Here is an 18,806-nt window from a genome sequence, read left to right on the forward strand (position 1 = left end):
AGTGCAGCCTCCCAGGTTCAAGCAATTCTATTTCAGCCTCCCAAATAGCTGGAACTACAAGCACATGGGGCTATGCCTGGCTAATTTTTTGTATTTTATTTATTTATTTATTTTTGAGACGGAGTTTCACTCTTGTTACCCAGGCTGGAGTGCAATGGTGCGATCTCGGCTCACCGCAACCTCTGCCTCCTGGGTTCAGGCAATTCTCCTGCCTCAGCCTCCTGAGTAGCTGGGATTACAGGCACGTGCCACCATGCCCAGCTAATTTTTTGTATTTGTAGTAGAGACGGGGTTTCACCATGTTGACCAGGATGGTCTCAATCTCTTGACCTCGTGATCCACCCGCCTCAGCCTCCCAAAGTGCTGGGATTCTCCTGCCTCAGCCTCTCCAGTAGCTGGGATTACAGGCTCCACACCCGGGTGAGCCACTGCACCCGGCCCCAGAGATTACCATTGTTAAGTATCTTCGTATAATTTTTTTTTGAGATGAGTCTCTGTCGCCCAGGCTGGAGTGCAACGACACAATCTTGGCTCACTGCAACCTCCGCCTGCTGAGTTCAAGCGATTATCCTGCCTCAGCCTCCTGAGTAGCTGGGATTACAGGCGCCTGACACCACGCCAGGCTAATTTTTGTATTTTTAGTAGAGATTGGCTTTTACCATGTTGGCCAGGCTGGTCTTGAACTCTTGACCTCAGGTGATACACCTGCCCCGGCATCCCAAAGTTGGGATTACAAGCGTGAGCCACTGAGCACAGCCTAGAATTTTTTACATACTTTTTTCCCATAAAGCCAAGAATACCCAGTTTCCATTTGGGTGAATTTTCACCTCATTTAATAAAATTTCTCTATAGATTCCAAAATGTCTTTTATAGATGGTTTGTCCAAGCTGGTTTCCAATGTGGCATAGTCCCCCCTCACCGTTTTTTTTTTTTTTTGAGACAGAGTCTTGCTCTGTTGCCCGGGCTGGAGTGCAAGTGGTACAATCTTGGCTCACTGCAGCCTCTGCCTCCCAGGCTCGAGCAATCCTCAGCCTCCCGAGTAGATGAAACCACTGGCATGTACCAGTACACCTGGTTAATTTTCACATTTTTTGTAGAGATGGTTCTTGCTATGTGGCCCAGGCTGGTCTCAAGCAATCCTCTCACTTTGGGCTCCCAAAGTGCTGGGATTATAGGCATGAGCCACCATGCCCAGCTTATAGTCCTGTTTTTTTTTTTTGAGACAGAGTTTTGCTCTTATTACCCAGGCTAGAGTGCAATGGCGCGATCTCGGCTCACCGCAACCTCCATCTCCTGGGTTCAGGCAATTCTCCTGCCTCAGCCTCCTGAGTAGCTGGGATTACAGGCACATGCCACCATGCCCAGCTAATTTTTTGTATTTTTAGTAGAGACGGGGTTTCACCATGTTGACCAGGATGGTTTCAGTCTCTTGACCTCGTGCTCCACCCACCTCGGCCTCCCAAAGTGCTGGGATTACAGGCTTGAGTCACCGCACCTGGCCTACAGTCCTTTTTTTAATGACTTGCTCAAACTGGAGTCATGTGTCCTATAAAACACAGAACCTTCTGGACTTTTCTGGTGCCTTCCTATTAGGTGGTTGGCTTTTCCTCTATCCCATCTAGTTTCCGTAAATTAAATGTTACTATCTGAAGGCTCAATTACTTCTAGCAGGGCTTTCGTCTGTGCCACTCCACTGACACTGCTCCTGTGGGCTTGCCAAGGATCCCCTGTGCTGGAAACAGTAATCAACCTCTGTCCTTCTCTTACCAGACCTCTAGGCAGCAACCCGCCCAGCTGATGGCTCCCTTCTTCCTCAGGACAATGCGCCCTCCTGTTCCTCCCCCATCACTGGCCACTCCTTTTCAGGCTTCTCGTAGCTATTCCCCAATTCTGGAACTCCGTGGGCCTGTCTTCAGATCTTTTCCTCTCTCTTGGTGATCTAGTTCAATCTCAAGGCTCTTGAGACTGTCATCAACTCGCACATTTTTATTTCCAGCCTGAACCTCTCCTTTGAGCTCCAGACTGATACATCCTATGGCCTAAGGGAGATATTTATTTGGCTTATCAGCCTCTTGAATCTAACGTGTCCAAACTCGACTCTTAACTCATTCCCGGGTAGTCGTCTGTCTCCAAGCATTTACTCAGTGTTTCCAATTGTGCAGATGGAAATCTGTGGTGTCATTTTTGACCCCTTTCTCTTTCTTTTATACCCTGCCTGGCACCAGCCACCATCCTCTCCTGGCGTGCAATGCTGCAGTGACCTCCCTGCCTGGCCTCTTTGCCTCCAACTTAACCCCTACAAGTCTCCTCTTCACATGGCAGACAGGATCAGCTGCTTAAACCGTAAGGCAGGTTTTAAGGGTCCCCTGGTGCAAAACTCTTAACTTCCCACAGAGTAAACGCCACAGCCTTCACACTGGCTGACAAGATCCTGCTGTGACAGTGACCCTTCAGGTCACTTCCTGCTACTTCCTGTGGCAGTAACAGCAGCCTCCTCACTCTGCCCCTATGCCACCACTTCAGTGCTCTGCACTTGCTGTGCCCTCTGCCTGGAATAATCTCTTCCCAGAACCCAGCTTGCTCCCCCTCTCATCTTTTACAGGTCTTCACTCAAGTACTAGCTTCTCAATGACAGGTGGACTTTCCTGAAATTAAAGATTATACTTCCTGCCCCTGCCTTATTTTTCATCTCTCAACATCTGACATACAAAAGTTCTTTTTTAAAATGTTAAACATTCTCACTCCCCTCAACTCCAGTGAAGGCTTCCTGACAGCATGGCTCACTGCTCATCCCTGCAGTCTAGACCAGGGACTGGCAGGTGCAGGCCTCTTCCTTCAGCTCTCCTCCTCCACTGTTCTGCAAACACAGGTTTGATGAGGCCAGAGGTGATGAGGAATTCTTCATGGGGTCTTGTAGTGGGATGAATGTCCAACTCCCTGGGCAGGGAGGGCGCTCTCCACAGTGCAGCCTAAGCACTCAACGTATGTTCCTGTGGCTCTGTTTTCTAGCCCCTTCAGCACCACCCCCCATCTCCCCACACACTGTTCTTTCTCGCTCTGCACAGAAGGTCCTGCCCCTAGCTCTTTCATCTGGAAAATTCATCCTCGTTCTCAAAGAGCCAGGTCAGAGAGCCCTTTCTCAGAGTCTTTCCTGATCCAACCACTAGTTGCTATTTTTGCTTTTTTTATTTACCCCCGGGAGACGGAAATACTCTTGTTGCCCAGGCTGGAGTACAATGATTCGATCTCCGCTCACTGCAACCTCCGCCTCCCGGGTTCAGGCAACTCTCCTGCCTCAGTCTCCCGAGTAGCTGGAATTACAGGAGTGCACCACCACACCTGGCTAATTTTTGCATTTTTAGTAGAGATGTGGTTTCATCATGTTGGTTGGTCAGGCTGGTCTCAAACTCCTGACCTCAGGTGACCCAACCTACCCTGGCCTCCCAAAGTGTAGGGAATACAGGCGTCAGCCACTGTGCCTGGCCCAGTTGCTACTTGTATGTGATGCCACAGAACGTTTGAATGTCTCTAACTCACTGGTCCATTCTATGACAGCGTGCATGTTTACGCACTGGTGAGTTTATTCCCATGCTAGCCGACCACGTGCTCTTGGGAAGTGGAAACCGTGTCTGATTATTTCTGTGGATCCCTAGCACTTGACAGAGTAGACATGCAACAAATACTTGCTGAATGAATACAAAACGGTGTTCTATTCAAATTTCAAATTATTCAAAGGAAAGTAAAAAGCCATATAAGTAGTTATATTTCATTTTCACAGAACTGGTGGTAAATTATCAACATATGTAATAATGTGGATAAACAGCAGCTTGGCAGACCCTGGACACAACTATATTAATATTTCATGAGTTCCTATTGTGTGCACGGTGCTGTATAAACACAAGAGGAGAAAAAGCCACCTCATCCCTACAACTGAGAAGCATTGGAAAGAGTAGCGAAACTAGGAAGAGCAAAATATATATGTTCATCTCCATTCTCATTGTTACCGAGCAGTCACTGAGCTACAGGGAGTACTGCAGTGTGGATTTTGAAGAGATGTGGTCAAGACCTAATTCCTGACTTTATAGTAATATAGGATGTTTATTATACTAGGATCTCCTTTAATTTTTAAATAAATCTGTAAAAACCAACCCGGTAAAATATACACAAACGCATGTCATTTGAAATGAACCCAATGAACTGTATTAGTTGGGGTCAGTTAGGCTCGGCCAAGCTCAGAGCATTTAGGGCTGTAAAGGGATGACTGAAGCATGATGTTCAGGGCGCTGAGAGATGTGCCCGGAGTACCTGCTCTGATCAACTCATGCACATATTTGAAAGGATGGAACCTCCCATGACCAGCATCTTTAGGAAACAAAGGTTTGGTTGTGCTGTGAGTCAATAAATAGGACATTAACAGGGAGCAGCTCAGCTAGCCGGAGGAACAAACAACAGTGGTCAGCAGTAGGTGGGAAGCCCACAGGGCCAGAGCACAGGCGGAACACAGGTTTGTGTATAGAGACTGGCTGGGGTGATCTGTTCATGGACTTGGAAGTGAATACATGGAGTGCAAGGCATCAAGGGCACAAAGAAAGTAACAGAAGCCCTAGGATGGACAGAGAGACAGGAGTCTGTGGGGAGCGAGGATCAGACGTTGAATGATGCAGCTCACCAATAACCAAAAGAAGGGTGGGGAAACAAGCAAAAGGCCAGGCTCCCCGGGTTAAGTTATGCACCTCTGTGACACATGCAGATGACCTGTCTCTTACTGACCTTTTCTTTCTCTCTTTTTTTTTTTTTTAACTTCTCTGCTACCAGATCACAGTTCAATCTTTTTTTTGAGACAGAGTCTCACTCTGTTGCTCAGACAGGAGTGCAGTGGCATGATCTCGGCTCATTGCAACCTCTATACCCGGAGTTCAAGCGATTCTCCTGCCTCTGCCTCCCGGGTAGCTGGGACTACAGGTGCCTGCCACCACCCCCAACTAATTTTTGAATTTTTTAGTAGAGATGCGGTTTCACCATACTGGTCAGGCTGGTCTCAAACTCCTGACCTTAGGTAATCTGCCTGGCTCGGCCTCCCAAAGTGCTGGGATTACAGGTGTGAGCCACTGTGCCCGGCCCTTCCTGACCTTTTCTACTCACTTTACCACAGAATAATTTCGTTCTAAACGTGTAGAAGCCTTGAAAGGTCACAAGGTCTAAGCAGCCACTTGCTTTGCCATTCATCTCATGCTGATCCTCCTCCTGGGTCTAAACTAAATATAGAACAGACAGACTGCTCAGTGACAAGGTTTTCCATGACTCCAGACAGTGTCATTCTATCCTAACCCTCCAAGTAAGATAGTCTGGGTTCATCTTCAGTGTATCACAGCCTTTCATGACACACATGAAATCTGCAGCTGTTCTGAGGTGTCATCCTTCACTGCTGCTGCAGACCTTGCTCACGCCTCCACCCACTTCCTACTCTGCTGTGTCTCCTTCCCCTCCCTTCCTCCTCCTTCCCATGTACTGTTCACTGCCACTGTCAAACAACTGTTCACATAATTTCCTGCCTTCAGGTCACCAGGTTCCCTTCTCCGTGATGAATCAAGTCTAATTATAAAGTTACATAAACTTAGGAGGCAAAACCTACACAGCACAAAGCTGAGCACCACACTGGCTCTGCCTCAGCATCTTCTGAATTGGTTCCTATTCCTCACCCTAGCCCTTCTCTCTGTCTGTGTTAAGGTGAACACCCTCTTTCCAATGAGACCCTCTAGGTCCTCCCCACGGTAGTCTAAGTTCCGTGTATGAAGAGGCAGAATATATCCCCCCTTTGGACTGTCTCAGAGAAGGCTCTTAGAGGTATGTGGAATGAATACCACTGACCCAGCGAATATGGTCACAAGCGATGTCATATTCCCAGAATGTGCTCTTAGTCATCGAGTTTGCCTGCCTTTCATTCTGTCATTCAAGTAACTCTTAAAAAATCTTACCTCCTCCTCAGGGCCCTTCAAGGCTAAAGTGAAGAGAGGTGCTCTCCTTCCCTTGCAGCTTCAGATACTCCTGAGAATCTCTCCTATAGCTGCACCAACACATTTAACTTTTGGTTAAATGTACATTAAAAGGTTAAATGTATATTAACCAAAAGCATTGGGGAAGTAAATGATTAATCTTAGCCATTTAGCTACAGTTATTTTCAATTTATTACTGATATCTCTGTATCACACTGACTTCTACAACCAGTAAGGCGAGGGACAAAGACGTTGACACCAAACTGAGCTCAAATGTTCTCTACGAGGATTACCTAACCTGTAAGGTTTCTAAGCAGTGCTCACATTCATGATATAGGCTCTCTAGATATCTATGCCTTGTGTGGGCTCAGCGCGCCAAGAGCATAGCATTTTATTTATTTATTTTTTTGAGACACAGTCCTGCTCTGTTGCCCAGGCTGGAGTGCAGTGGTGCGATCTCAGCTCACTACAACCTCCGCCTTCTGGGTTCAAGCGATTCTCCTGTCTCAGCCTCCCGAGTAGCTGGTACTATGCCACCATGCCCTGGTTAACTTTCATATTTTTAGTAGAGATGGGGTTTCACCATATTGGCCAGGCTGTTCTTGAACTCCTGACCTCAAGTGATCTGCCCACCTTGGCTTCCCAAAGTCCTGGGATTACAGACATGAGCCACCGTGCCTGGCCGAGGGTAGCATTTTAAAACAAAGAATCAATTGTTAGATTTCTGGCACTAAACATTTTCTAATCATAGGCTAGTAGTAATTGCTATAAAACAAGGGGGCTGAATCAGACATCCGTCAAGATTGTTAGCCCCTGGACTAGGCAGGAGATAGACTGTAAACCAGGTCTCATGATTCTTGATCACTAGGGTGCATACTCAATATTCATCAGCTTTTAGATAACATAATATCACTTATAGGTCAGACTCTTTCAAATCTTCCCAAATTTGAAAGGTTAATTTGCCAGATGAAACAGAGTAGACAGAACAGCCCTAAACCTCAGTTTGGGAAAACCCTGAAGTCCATTCTTAGTGTTAATACTTCTTAGTGCAGCCCTGAAAATAACTTATCATCCTGTTTTCACTTAAATTAACTTCAAAGAAGAGACTTTAATTAAGAAACACTAATTAAAAAACCCAGCCACCAAATATCACTGCCTACAAGATGATTTTTGCTTCTGCAGAGAAGTCTGAAAAGAGAATATCCAGCAGAGAGCAATCTCTTTCTGTGTATTACACGCTGTGGCTAGAATGCCAGGCTACTGGGATAGCAGAAAACAAGTCAAACGCTAGTCTGAGAAACCAACAGAAAGCTCAAAGGCTCTCTTTGAGGAAAAATTCCCTCCTTGGTCACAAGGGCAGTTCAACCAGTGCAAACTGGTAGGAAGAAGAGATCTGTGGATAAGTAATATTGGAAAACTGCAATAATGACAAAAAATGTGGTAAAATTCTAATTAGGGTTTAGGGGAGCCTCATTGAACACTGATCAAAACTTTTCAACTATGAAGTGAATTTTCCAGTGGAAATGTACTTCTGATAGTGGCCACTGGGAACAAATGTTTTGTCCCTTTGGCCAATTTCCTATCAACTATACAGTCTAGAGGAAGAGACTCCCATAGTAAAACAGACCCTTCAGTATGTCTTACAGAGACGTGCTCAGCCCATTCCTACTTTATTGAGTCTGATAAACCTGTCCCAGATCTGTCTGCAGAAGCACAAGGACAAAAATTCTGCCGACTTGCTCTAAAGTGTGTTTTCAATGGCTGTAAAAAGAATGTCACCTTCCAGGCCGGGCGCGGTGGCTCAAGCCTGTAATCCCAGCACTTTTGGAGGCCGAGGCAGGTGGATCACGAGGTCAACAGATCGAGACCATCCTGGTCAACATGGTGAAACCCCGTCTCTACTAAAAATTACAAAAAATATTAGCTGGGCAAGGTGGCGCGTGCCTGTAATCCCAGCTACTCAGGAGGCTGAGGCAGGAGAATTGCCTGAACCCAGGGGGCGGAGGTTGCGGTGAGCTGAGATTGCGCCATTGCACTTCAGCCTGGGTAACAAGAGTGAAACTCCGTCTTAAAAAAAAAAAAAAAAAAAGAATGTCACCTTCCACCATGCTGACCTTTTTTTTTGTTTTGAGACTGAGTCTCGCTCGGTCGTCGCCAGGTTCTAGACTGGAGGTCAGTGGCGAGATCTTGGCTCACTGCAACCTTCGCCTCCTGGGTTCAAGCAATTCTCCTGCCTCAGCCTCCCGAGTAGCTGAGACCACAGGCGCATGCCAACACACCCAGCTAATTTTTGTAATTTTAGTAAAGACGGGGTTTCACCATGTTGGCCAGGATGGTCTCGATCTCTTGACCTCGTGATCTACCAGCCTCAGCCTCCCAAAGTGCTAGGCTTACAGGCATGAGCCACCGTGCCTGGCCCCCGCTTTTTTTTTTTTTTTTTTTTGGTAACTTACTATCAGTAAACAGGCATTTTTTCTGTTGTATGCAATGCTAAGGTAGGGGAGAGCTGAGAGTAGAAAGACCACACTGCTTATAGTTCTGAGAGACAGCTCATCTTTTTTGGGTCAGCGGCTTAGTAAGCACTTCAAACCCTTAGGTAAAACATGTAATACTATCGTGTGTCTGGACATATGGATAAAGAGGTTCAAGAAAGGAGAGCCACCAAAAAGTTAGCAGTGAGATTACCAAGAAACTTAGACCACATAGAGGCCTGAGACTTCAAGGTAGTTAAAATATCATTTGTCGTGATATGGGCTTAGTGCCTACCAGCATCTAGACTATCCTGCCGAGGTGATTACTGCTTTACATTACTTTAGTTAAACCAGTAGCACCTGGTGCTTTCATCCTCTCATTCCACATTTGTTTAGGTGGATTTATGTGTGTCATTATGGGGGTGGCCTCTCAATCTGTCATTTAAAGACACCATCACAAAACAGTTTCGCTTAGGAATATGTGGTTCACAGTCATCCAAACAGCCAACTTATATGCACTCAAATAATCTGGTTTAGATTGTAACCAACTAACTTGAATTTCTACAGCAGGAGAAATATCTGCCTGTTTCCTTATCAGGAAGCCACCAAACTAGGTAAGATTTAAGGGATATAATAAAAGAAGCTATGAGATTGATTTGGACTAAAATTTATTATTTGTGCTCCAATAACTATCATAATCAGGATTCCTTAAAATTGTATAATATATATTTTTTAAAAGATTGAGTTTTACTGAAGTCTTTCAGAATCCCCTACATGCTCAGTTTATATGTGAATCACTTCTTTCCTACTTTAAATTAACAAACCATTGTTTGCAGAAATCAGTAAGAGATACTCTCAGAAGCCCAATGCACATAGCTGTCACTTTGTCACTATTAATAATACCTAGTCCTTATAAAATCAGCACTCGCCCTTTTACCATTAGCTGGGCAAGCAACTTGTTGTATTACTTTGAATGCAATTTTGTTTTCTCAACTTATTTTTCATCAACTTCCAGAAGCACCGAAGTATCCTAACACAAATCATACGCTATTGAAAGCACTAATACTTAATTTGGGAAATCAGGTCTATAAACCACTTAAAAATTCTAGCCACTGCACTTGAAACTGCTTATATGCATAGTGGGTTCTCTAGTACTGAAGCAAACAATCAGAGCACATGTTTTTACAAGGGAATATGAGATGCTGAAACAAGGGACCACATCTGTCAGAATCAGCAAAGGTGAATTACTACACAGATGGGGCATGGGTGATTTTGACTTTGCCTTCCCTGTCTGTGTCATGAAAGGTCTGTATAGTCTAGAGGGTCACTTGGTCTGCAAACTCAAGGAACTGTTTTAATAGCTTGGTATATGGTAGATGCTCAAAAAAAGCATTGAATAACTATAATGAAAACAGATTTACATATTTATATAACATAAAAACCTGTCCTTTTTTCTTTATAGTCACCCTATTCCTCCACAAAACCCCTGCCAACCACTGAGCTGTTTGTTCTCCATCCCTATAATTTTATCATTTTGAAGAACAAATGTATTTTAAAATTGTGAGCATAACTTATATTTGTATGTTTTACAATTTGCAATCCATTCGACAGTTTGTTTCCACGTAATTCTTAGTTTCTTATGGCATTTTACTAACTTGGCACATATATTTCAAATCATTGTACTGGTGGTCAAAGTCACTTATGAGGAAAAAAAATTCCTAGATGCAGAAGGATAAGTTTTTAGTTTGCCTTAAAGTTTAAAATTTCTTCCTTAAGATGATTTTGATACTGAATCCAGAACAAAACAGTCTTACAATCCTTTTTGTCAAGTTCCATCCAACCTGACCATGAACAGAACATCATTGGTTTTAATTCATATATTTGATGCAAATGTCTTCTAAAAAATATACATATATTTAAAAAATCCAAACAATTACTTGAGCCCAGGAGCTTGAGGTCACAGTCAGTTAGGATCATGTCATTGTATTGCAGCCTGGACAATAGAGCAAGAACCTTTCTCTAAACAAAATTAAAAATAAAAACCCTAAACAATGGACCAGATGCTACACAGCAAACTTAAGATCAATCATACAAAGTATATATATTCTGTAAGATCAGTACTTAGAAAGTGTTTGACTAACTCAGCTACTCTGAACTTGAGGAATGACAGGAAGCATCACTCTGGGTGGCTCTGGGCTCAGACAACGATGAACACCAACCCCATCACCCCTGAGCCAGCCCCAGAGCTGTAGGAAACACTGCCTGGTAGAGAGCAGAGGAGCCTTCTGGACCTGGCATTGGTTCCAAATAACTCTGTCTTCAAAGTCTGGAGTAGCTTTGTGGTTATTTGAAGAAGGGAACAGGAATAGATGCAATCCATACCTGTACCCCAGATTTTCAAATTCTTCCCTTAAAAATTATTTGGGATTGGCTGGGCACGGTGGCTCAAGCCTGTAATCCCAGCACTTTGGGAGGCCGAGGCGGGTGGATCACGAGGTCAAGAGATCAAGACCATCCTGGTCAACATGGTGAAACCCCATCTCTACTAAAAATACAAAAAATTAGCTGGGCATGGTGGTGCGTGCCTGTAATCCCAGCTACTCGGGAGGCTGAGGTGGGAGAATTGCTTGAACCCAGGAGGCAGAGGTTGCGGTGAGCCAAGATCGCGCCATTGCACTCCAGCCTGGGTAACAAGAGCAAAACTCCGTCTCAAAAAAAGAAAAAAAAAAAAAAATACTAAGAGTAGTATAAAATTAGACTGCCTTTATATTTTAACCTCCTTCCCTTTGGAGCCACCAAAAGAAAGAAAAGGCGATAGTTTACAATCTCTTTTAAAGGATTTTACTTTGTGGGGCAGAGTAGTTAGATAAAAGTTTCTTGAGATTAGGAAAGTGAACTGTGGAAATGGTAAGACTATACATAAAGGAAGAGGAGGCCAGGCGTGGTGGCTCATGCCTGTAATCACAGCACTTTGGAAGGCCGAGGCAGGTGGATCACCTGAGGTCAGGAGTTCGAGACCAGCCTGGCCAACATGGTGAAACCTGTCTCTATTAAACGTACAAAATATTATTGGGGTGTGGTGGCAAGTGCCTGTAATCCCAGCTACTCAGGAGGCTGAGGCAGGAGAATCACTTGAACCTAGGAGATGGAGGTTGCAGGTTGCAGTGAGGAAGTGGAAACAAAATGATACTATTTAACAGTTTACAATCCTCTCAAGGGACTGGGCCTTGTGGCTCATGCTTGTAAACTTGGTAGAGATGGGGTCTCACTAAATTGCCTAGGCTGATCTTGAACTCTGGGCCTCTGGTGATCCTCCCATCTTGGCCTCTCAAAGTGCTGGGATCACAAACTTGAGCCACTGCACTGGTCCAATCCCAGCATTTTGGGAGGACTGCTTGAGGCCAGGAGGAGTTCAAGACCAGCCTGGGTAACATAGTGAGATCCACCTGTATAAAATTAAAAAAAAAGAAAAATTAGCTGGGTGTGTTGGCATGTGCCTAAAGTCTCACCTACTTGAGAGGCAGAGGTGAGAGGACTGCTTGAGTTCAAGAGTTCAAGGCTACAGAAAGCATTGATCATGCCACTGCACTGCAACCTGAGGAACACAGTGAGACCCTGTCTCAAAAAAAAAAAAAAAAAAACCCGAGAGAGGCCAGCACAGTGGCTCATGCCTGCGTACTTTGGGAGGCTGAGGAAGGAGGATTGCTTGAGCCCAGGGGTTCAAGACCAGCCTGGCAACATGAGACCTCGTCTCTATTGGGTATGGTGGCTCGAGCCTATAATCCCAGCACTTTGGGAGGCTGAGGAGGGTGGATCACCTGAGGTCAGGAGTTCAAGACCGGCCTGATCAACATGGTTAAACCCCATCTCTACTAAAAATACAAAATTAGCTGGGCATGATGGCACATGACTGCAATTCCAGCTACTTGGGAGGCTGAGGCAGGAGAATAGCTTGAATCCGGGAGGCAGAGGTTACAGTGAGCCAAGATCTCGCCACTGCACTCCAGCCTGGGTGACAGAGCAAGACTACCCCCCTCTACCCCACCAAAAAAAGGTCTCAAGGAGAAAATTATAGGTGATTTTCAGAAAATGCCTCCAAGATGTTTTGGTAGTAGGTTTGAACTCCACATAAGGGACCTGTGTCTGGGGTGAGCTACTTCTTTGAACCTTTGTTTAGTCTTCCGAAAATGGGAACAAACAGCAGTACCTACTTCAAAGAGCTGCTCAGAGGATTAAGAGAGAGAATCCATGTAAAACACCTAGGAGACTGCCCAATGCATAATTCATCCTTATCATCAACGAAGAGAGAAATTCTCACAGGCTACAGGGTTGGGGCATCAACTACTATAGTCTATCTGAAAAGCAGTATAATAAGGAGTATGAATTTTTTTAATGCAAAAATTCTGTTCCAGGAATTTCATGTCTAGGGATTTATCCTTAATATGCTGCAGTTATTAAAAAGGATGTGATATACTTTTATGTAATGATATAGACATGTATTTATATCATTAAGGTATATGATGTATATCATATACATAATGCAGGTTATATATATTTGACATATACTACATATATAATATAGAGCATAATATGACGCATTATATACAATCTAATCCCATTTCCTTATTGTTATTTTTGAAAGACACAGGGTCTCGCTTTGTTGCCCAGGCTTGAGTGCAGTGGCATGATCACAGCTCAAGGGATCCTCCCACCTCAGTCTCCCAAGTAGATGGGACTATAGGCACACCCAGATGATATTTATTTTTCTAGAAATGGGATGTCACTACATTGTCCAGGCTGGTCTTAAACTCCTAGTCTCAATCCCAAAGTGCTGGGATTACAGGCATGAGTCATTGTGCCAAGCCTCCATTTATATAAGAAAGCAATAACTTGTACATTAATATTCAAAGAAGCATTATTCATAATGGCCTAAAGAGTGGAAACAACTGGTAAACAAGTAAATAAAATAAGTGTGTCCATACAAAAGGAAGTACCTTGAAAACATGCTAAGTGAAACAAGCCAGACACAAAAGGCCATATAATGTATGATTCCATTTATGGAAAATGTCCAGAATGGAGAAATCCACAGAGACAGAAAGTAGAGACTAGTGGATACCTGGGGCTGGGGTGGGATGGAGGGTAAGGGAATCACTGCTAATGGGTATCAGTTTTGACAGGGGTGGGTGGTGAAAATGCTCTACAAGTTGATTGTAGTGATGGCTATCTAGCTCTGTGAATATCCTAAAGTATCTATAAAACTCTATTAAGTACAGTTACATTTGCCACAAATTAGTCACTCACCATCCATGAGAAGCCAATGGCCAGTGAGAACCCAGATGAGGACGAGCATGACAGACAGAGAGAATGACAGCAACTCAGCAGCAGTGAAACGCCCACAGCAACCAAAGGAAATCCTGGAAAACACACAACACTCATTGGACTGTAGGCACACTATTCAATAACCTAACTCTCCTTTGGTACTGCATAATCAGAGCTCGTGATGGCTGGATTAGAATAGCAGATAATACCAAGATAGCTGGAAATCCAAAATACCCAATCTTTTTTGGAGTAACCAATGGAAAGCTCAGAGGAATTATACTTCTGTACCACCTGATGATGTCCTTTTTGGACCAATTATCAACATGGGCATTTAGAAGTTTCAAGTGGTAATATCACCTCTGGTAAAGCTCTAAGGAGAAAATTCTGGTCTTATGAGGAAAACAAAATGAAGAAATGCCAACGATTCAATTCATTTAGCAAAGATGGTATTACTCTATTTAGAAGATGCTAAGTGTGTTCAGCATCTCCATTAGCACAGCATTCTGTCTTCCTGCATCAGTGGCTTCAGAGTTAAATTGTGAACACTGGGATTAAAGGCAAGTAGGTAGCATATCCAGGCCACCGAAGACCAAAGGTAAAGAACGTCTGAGTTCAACCACTGTCCTCGTATTTCATCAACTCACAGTAAAGGAATGAAAGTACTGTTTCAAAAGAAAACTGCTCATCTTTCAATGCTCTAAGTAGGAAGCACATTACAGTGACTCAGACTTCTTAAAGTCTGTATTTCCTCTGACATGAGAAGGTGCAAAAGGAAGTACTATCTTCTGGTTTTAAAGATCAAATGTCTCACTTCCTGGTCTTCTGGCATTTCTGTGCTCCAGCCAATACCAGAAATTTAGACTCCTAATAATGCTATCAAATATGACAGAAAAATCTATGTAAGTTTATAATTTAAGAGGAAAGTCACAAGTCCTTACTTGTTCTGAGGTGAGCAGGGTCTTGTTAAATACTGGCACATCGGGAGGAGAAGAAAAGCAAAAGCTATAGTTGCAAGAACTAGAGAAAGAAAAGATACAGTTAATTTTTTTTAACCAATTATAAGAAAAATGGCATGACTTGTAGAAACTTAGTCATTCCCCCAAACACTTGACAAGTGGATATAGTTAACTGACTAAAGAAGAAAAATATCTTTTTTAATATTGCACAAAAAATCTCTTCAATTAAAAAAGTACCTCATTTGAAGTAGGGGAAAGCATAGTTAAGTTTTGTAAAAGATAAACAGCAGGCCACGGGATGACTTCCTAACAAGTCTTGTAGCATTTTGTTGATTTTTTTTTTTTTTTACATTTTTATCATTGCTTAGCTTGAAAACATGGCAAAGAGCTGACAGTCCAATCACCTTGATCAGTTATCAATGTTTCTAGCTGCAAGAATGTTGGGAGAGGCTGACAGTAACTTCTATGCCAAGCTCAACCTCTTGGTAATCTACCAGAAATGGAGCCACAGCAAAAGCAGAGCAACACCGCCCTGGCGTCACAGAGCTCCTGCGATTTCACGTCTCTGGCCTTTCTTTCAGATCATGTGGGCAGGTCTCAACAGATGACGTATGTCAAGTGGTTCAAGGAGGAGTTGGGGAAGGGCGGCATGGTGGAGAGGGAGGAGCTGAAGCCAAAATTTATAAGGAAAAACTTACATGACATGGCATATAAATCTTAATTTTTGAATAATGATAAAGGTGAAAACTTTAAGTATGTTAAGACTAGACAGAGAAACTCATTTACCTGCCGTACATATTGTAAAAACTACTTGAACTGAGTCAAAGAAGAAGAACATGACTAAAAGAGAGACAGATGCTCCAATCGGAAGGAACAGAGCCTGGGTAGAGTCAATTGTTTGAATGCCTGAAAGAGAGAAAAACAGACACATTAATATTTATTATGCAACAGGCACTGTGCCTATGCACTTCATATACATTAACTTGCAAAAAGGCAGACAGTTCTAGGGATTATATGTAAGACATGGATTATCCAGGTCCTATGAGTCTTTCCTTCCCAACGAGATTATGAGCTCCTTGTTCTCTTCATGGTGCTTTCATTACAGTAGATGCTCAAGAATATTTGTTGAAGTGAACTAGGACTTCCTGGTGTTGACCATCTGGGTGACACAATGCAAACCCATCAAGAACATTAAGAGGTAGTAAAACCCGGCTGAGTCCGTTTGAGTAAATTTGTGGTCTTGCATATACATTTGGTAAAAGCGGTGACTTAAACCCATTGACTAAAAGTACTTCTCATCACCTGTGGGTTTAATGTACTTCCTTTCACGCTTTCCCATTATTGCTAATAGTTGAGAAGTGACTTGGCTGATAGGGGGAGAAGGAGGAGAACAAGCCATAGCTGAAAACAGTAAATCAGAAAAATTTTATTTGGCCAGATGTGGTAGCTCATGCCTGTAATCCCAGGACTTTGGGAGGCTGAAGTGGGAGGATGGCTTGGGACCGGGAATTCAAGACCAGCCTGGGCAACATAGTGAGACCCCCCCCCCGCCCCATTTCTATCTAATCTATTAATATTTAAAATAAAAAATAATTTTATGGGAACATTTTAAGGTAACAGAATAGGAGATGAATGGGGGAAAATAGTCTTTTGCGATAGAGTAGGATTTAGCACAGGAGTTCTCATTTCTTGGCTTCCCATTAGAGTGTCAAAAAAATTACAAAGCCCAGGTCCAATCCCAGACAAATTAAATGAAATCACAGGGGTTAGGCCCAGCTAAAAACTCCTCACAAAACTGTATTTTGCATCCAGGGGTGAGAACTATTAATAGAATATTTTTGGTAGAGAAGGAAAACATGACAAACTCTTTTCAAACCTCTGAGTGAAAAAAAAATTTACCAGTTTTATCTTGTCCCACTTCCAAATTCACTCTACTGATATGTTATAAAAGTACACAAAAGGAATCAAATAAATCTTCATATGATCTATTATAATGAAATAATAGAAGGAAAAGGCTGGGCACAGGGGCTCATGCCTGTAATCCCAGCACTTTGAGAGGCTGTGGTAGGATGATAATTTGAGGCCAGATGTTCAAGATCAGCCTGGGCAAAATAAAGAGACCCTATCACTATAAAAATAAAAAAAATTAGTTGGGTGTAATATCTCACTACTGGGAGGCTGAAGTGGGAAGATCACTTGAGCCCAGAAGTCCAAGGCAAAAAAAAAAAAAAAGGAAAAGTCTCTTCATTAAGGCTACAAATAAAATATGCAACCAGGATAAATACAGCAAGACACGAAGGGTTGCAATGATCAACCAATAAAACTTTTCTTTAAATTTGCCTGTCCCCAAAAGAGCTATTTAGGGGTTCTGATGAACTCTTATCTACAAAACAAAATTGCTTCTCAATGGCTGGGTAGATCACTGAAGTAATTCACTTAGGAAGCGGGCAATTCAATTTAGGAAAAGTGAGTATGTGTCGTCACAAACAAATTATCTTGGAAGCAGCCTGTCTTGACTGCAGTCAAACGCATTCGGCTTAGCCCATGGATCACTTTGGGGAGTATAATCACTAGACAAAACTCTGACTAAATTTCACCTCAATAGTTTTTAAATATAAGTGCTCTACAGTAGTTTAAAGAACTGCTAGAGGAAGCCACAGATTTTCAGTGCCTGTCACTACAGAAAATAATCGTTTCTCAAATAAATGATTGTTTGTCACGGGAACAAAGCATCATGGAGTTTACAGACAGATTATACTGATTCAAAGTATGAACAGAAAAATTAAATGGCTAGCTAGAATAAAGACTGTAGTTGTCAGGTATATGAGATGCATTTGTTTATAGTAAAGCTAAATTTTAAAAGTTCAGTCTGCAATTAAATGCAAAACTGAAAAGAACCTTTCTAGAATGTTAGACAGAATGCAAAGATTTTTTTTTTCTTAAACTACAGATTTTTGAACCAGGAGGCAATGTCAAAGGGTAAGCAAAGCACCTTTAGTTCCTGACAACATGCTACCTAAAACAATGTCCATGACTTCAGTACTGCACTTCCTAAAGTTCTGGAGATAAAGATCTTGAAGGGGAAGGAGGTAATTAATTAGAAATCTTAGCCAAACTCCAGTGACTTAAAAACAAAGCAAAATTGAGCAAAGCAAAACAGAGTAGTGAAACTTGGGAGGCCATATGCAAGCGCATTTGCATTATCTTTAAAGCCAAAATCAACATAGGAAATAGGCTCGGGTCCCTACGGCAACATCATTTTTAACATTCAGTGAACATGGCTACAGGCTAAATGTATGTCTGGCATGGAGCAGACACTGAGCAATAAACCAATAATTGTTAAGAAAATTACTGATTTTGAACCTCCATGTAAGGAGCATGCTTTGGACTACATATTTGCTGAACAACTATAACATAGTAAGCGACAGGAGAGATTAAAAGAAGAAAAGTCACTTCCAGATCTCAAGATTACGATCCAAGCAGGAGATTAAGATGTATTTCTCTGTTAATGATGAGAATCCCAACTATAAATCTCCATCGATCTTTATAATGCAAATACATTATAACTGAAGTTTAGTAAAGGGCTTTGAGGGGTCAGATAATTGGGGGAGTGTATATGGCTTCTTTTTAAAATTCCACTTAATACTACTTAAATGAAGGACTGATGTGCCACGGGAAAATAAATGTCTATATTGACTTCTTGGGGCAGATAGAGAAGTTACAACAAGGTTAGGGGAACTCACAGGACCTGGAGGGAACTCCCCACTCCACCTCCACTCCTGTCACTTTCTTTCTCACCTTTTTTATTGTGAAACATCACCCCCAGAAAAGCACAAAAATGTAGAGTTCAGTGAATTATTACATATTTAATACCACTTCAGCCAAGAAACAGACCAACTCCAGAAATCTTCCTTTGTGTCCTTCTCAATCACTACTCTCTTTCTCCTGAAGGGAACCGCTATCCTGTCTTTTATGATATGTGTTTTCTGCCCACGCATGCATCCTTACATACTATTTTGCCCGTTTTCTAAATTTTATATACACCGAGTTACGTAGTATTTTTTTGT

General features: G+C 42.7%; 1 protein-coding gene across 3 annotated transcripts in view; it reads right to left on the bottom strand.

The window, feature by feature from the left end:
* The window catches only part of SPPL3 (signal peptide peptidase like 3), a 145,792-nt gene that overhangs the window by 5,898 nt on the left and 121,088 nt on the right, over nt 1–18,806 (bottom strand). For all 3 annotated transcript variants that reach the window (XM_035257843.3, XM_035257841.3, XM_078337443.1), the window contains exons 4-6: nt 15,526–15,645; nt 14,722–14,800; nt 13,766–13,878 (exon numbers count right to left, since the gene is read on the bottom strand). In XM_035257843.3, the coding sequence (XP_035113734.1) occupies nt 13,766–13,878; nt 14,722–14,800; nt 15,526–15,645 (312 nt within the window). The remainder of the gene's footprint in view (nt 1–13,765; nt 13,879–14,721; nt 14,801–15,525; nt 15,646–18,806) is intronic.

The sequence above is a fragment of the Callithrix jacchus genome, chromosome 9, assembly GCF_049354715.1.
Source record: "Callithrix jacchus isolate 240 chromosome 9, calJac240_pri, whole genome shotgun sequence".
NCBI lineage: Eukaryota > Metazoa > Chordata > Mammalia > Primates > Cebidae > Callithrix > Callithrix jacchus.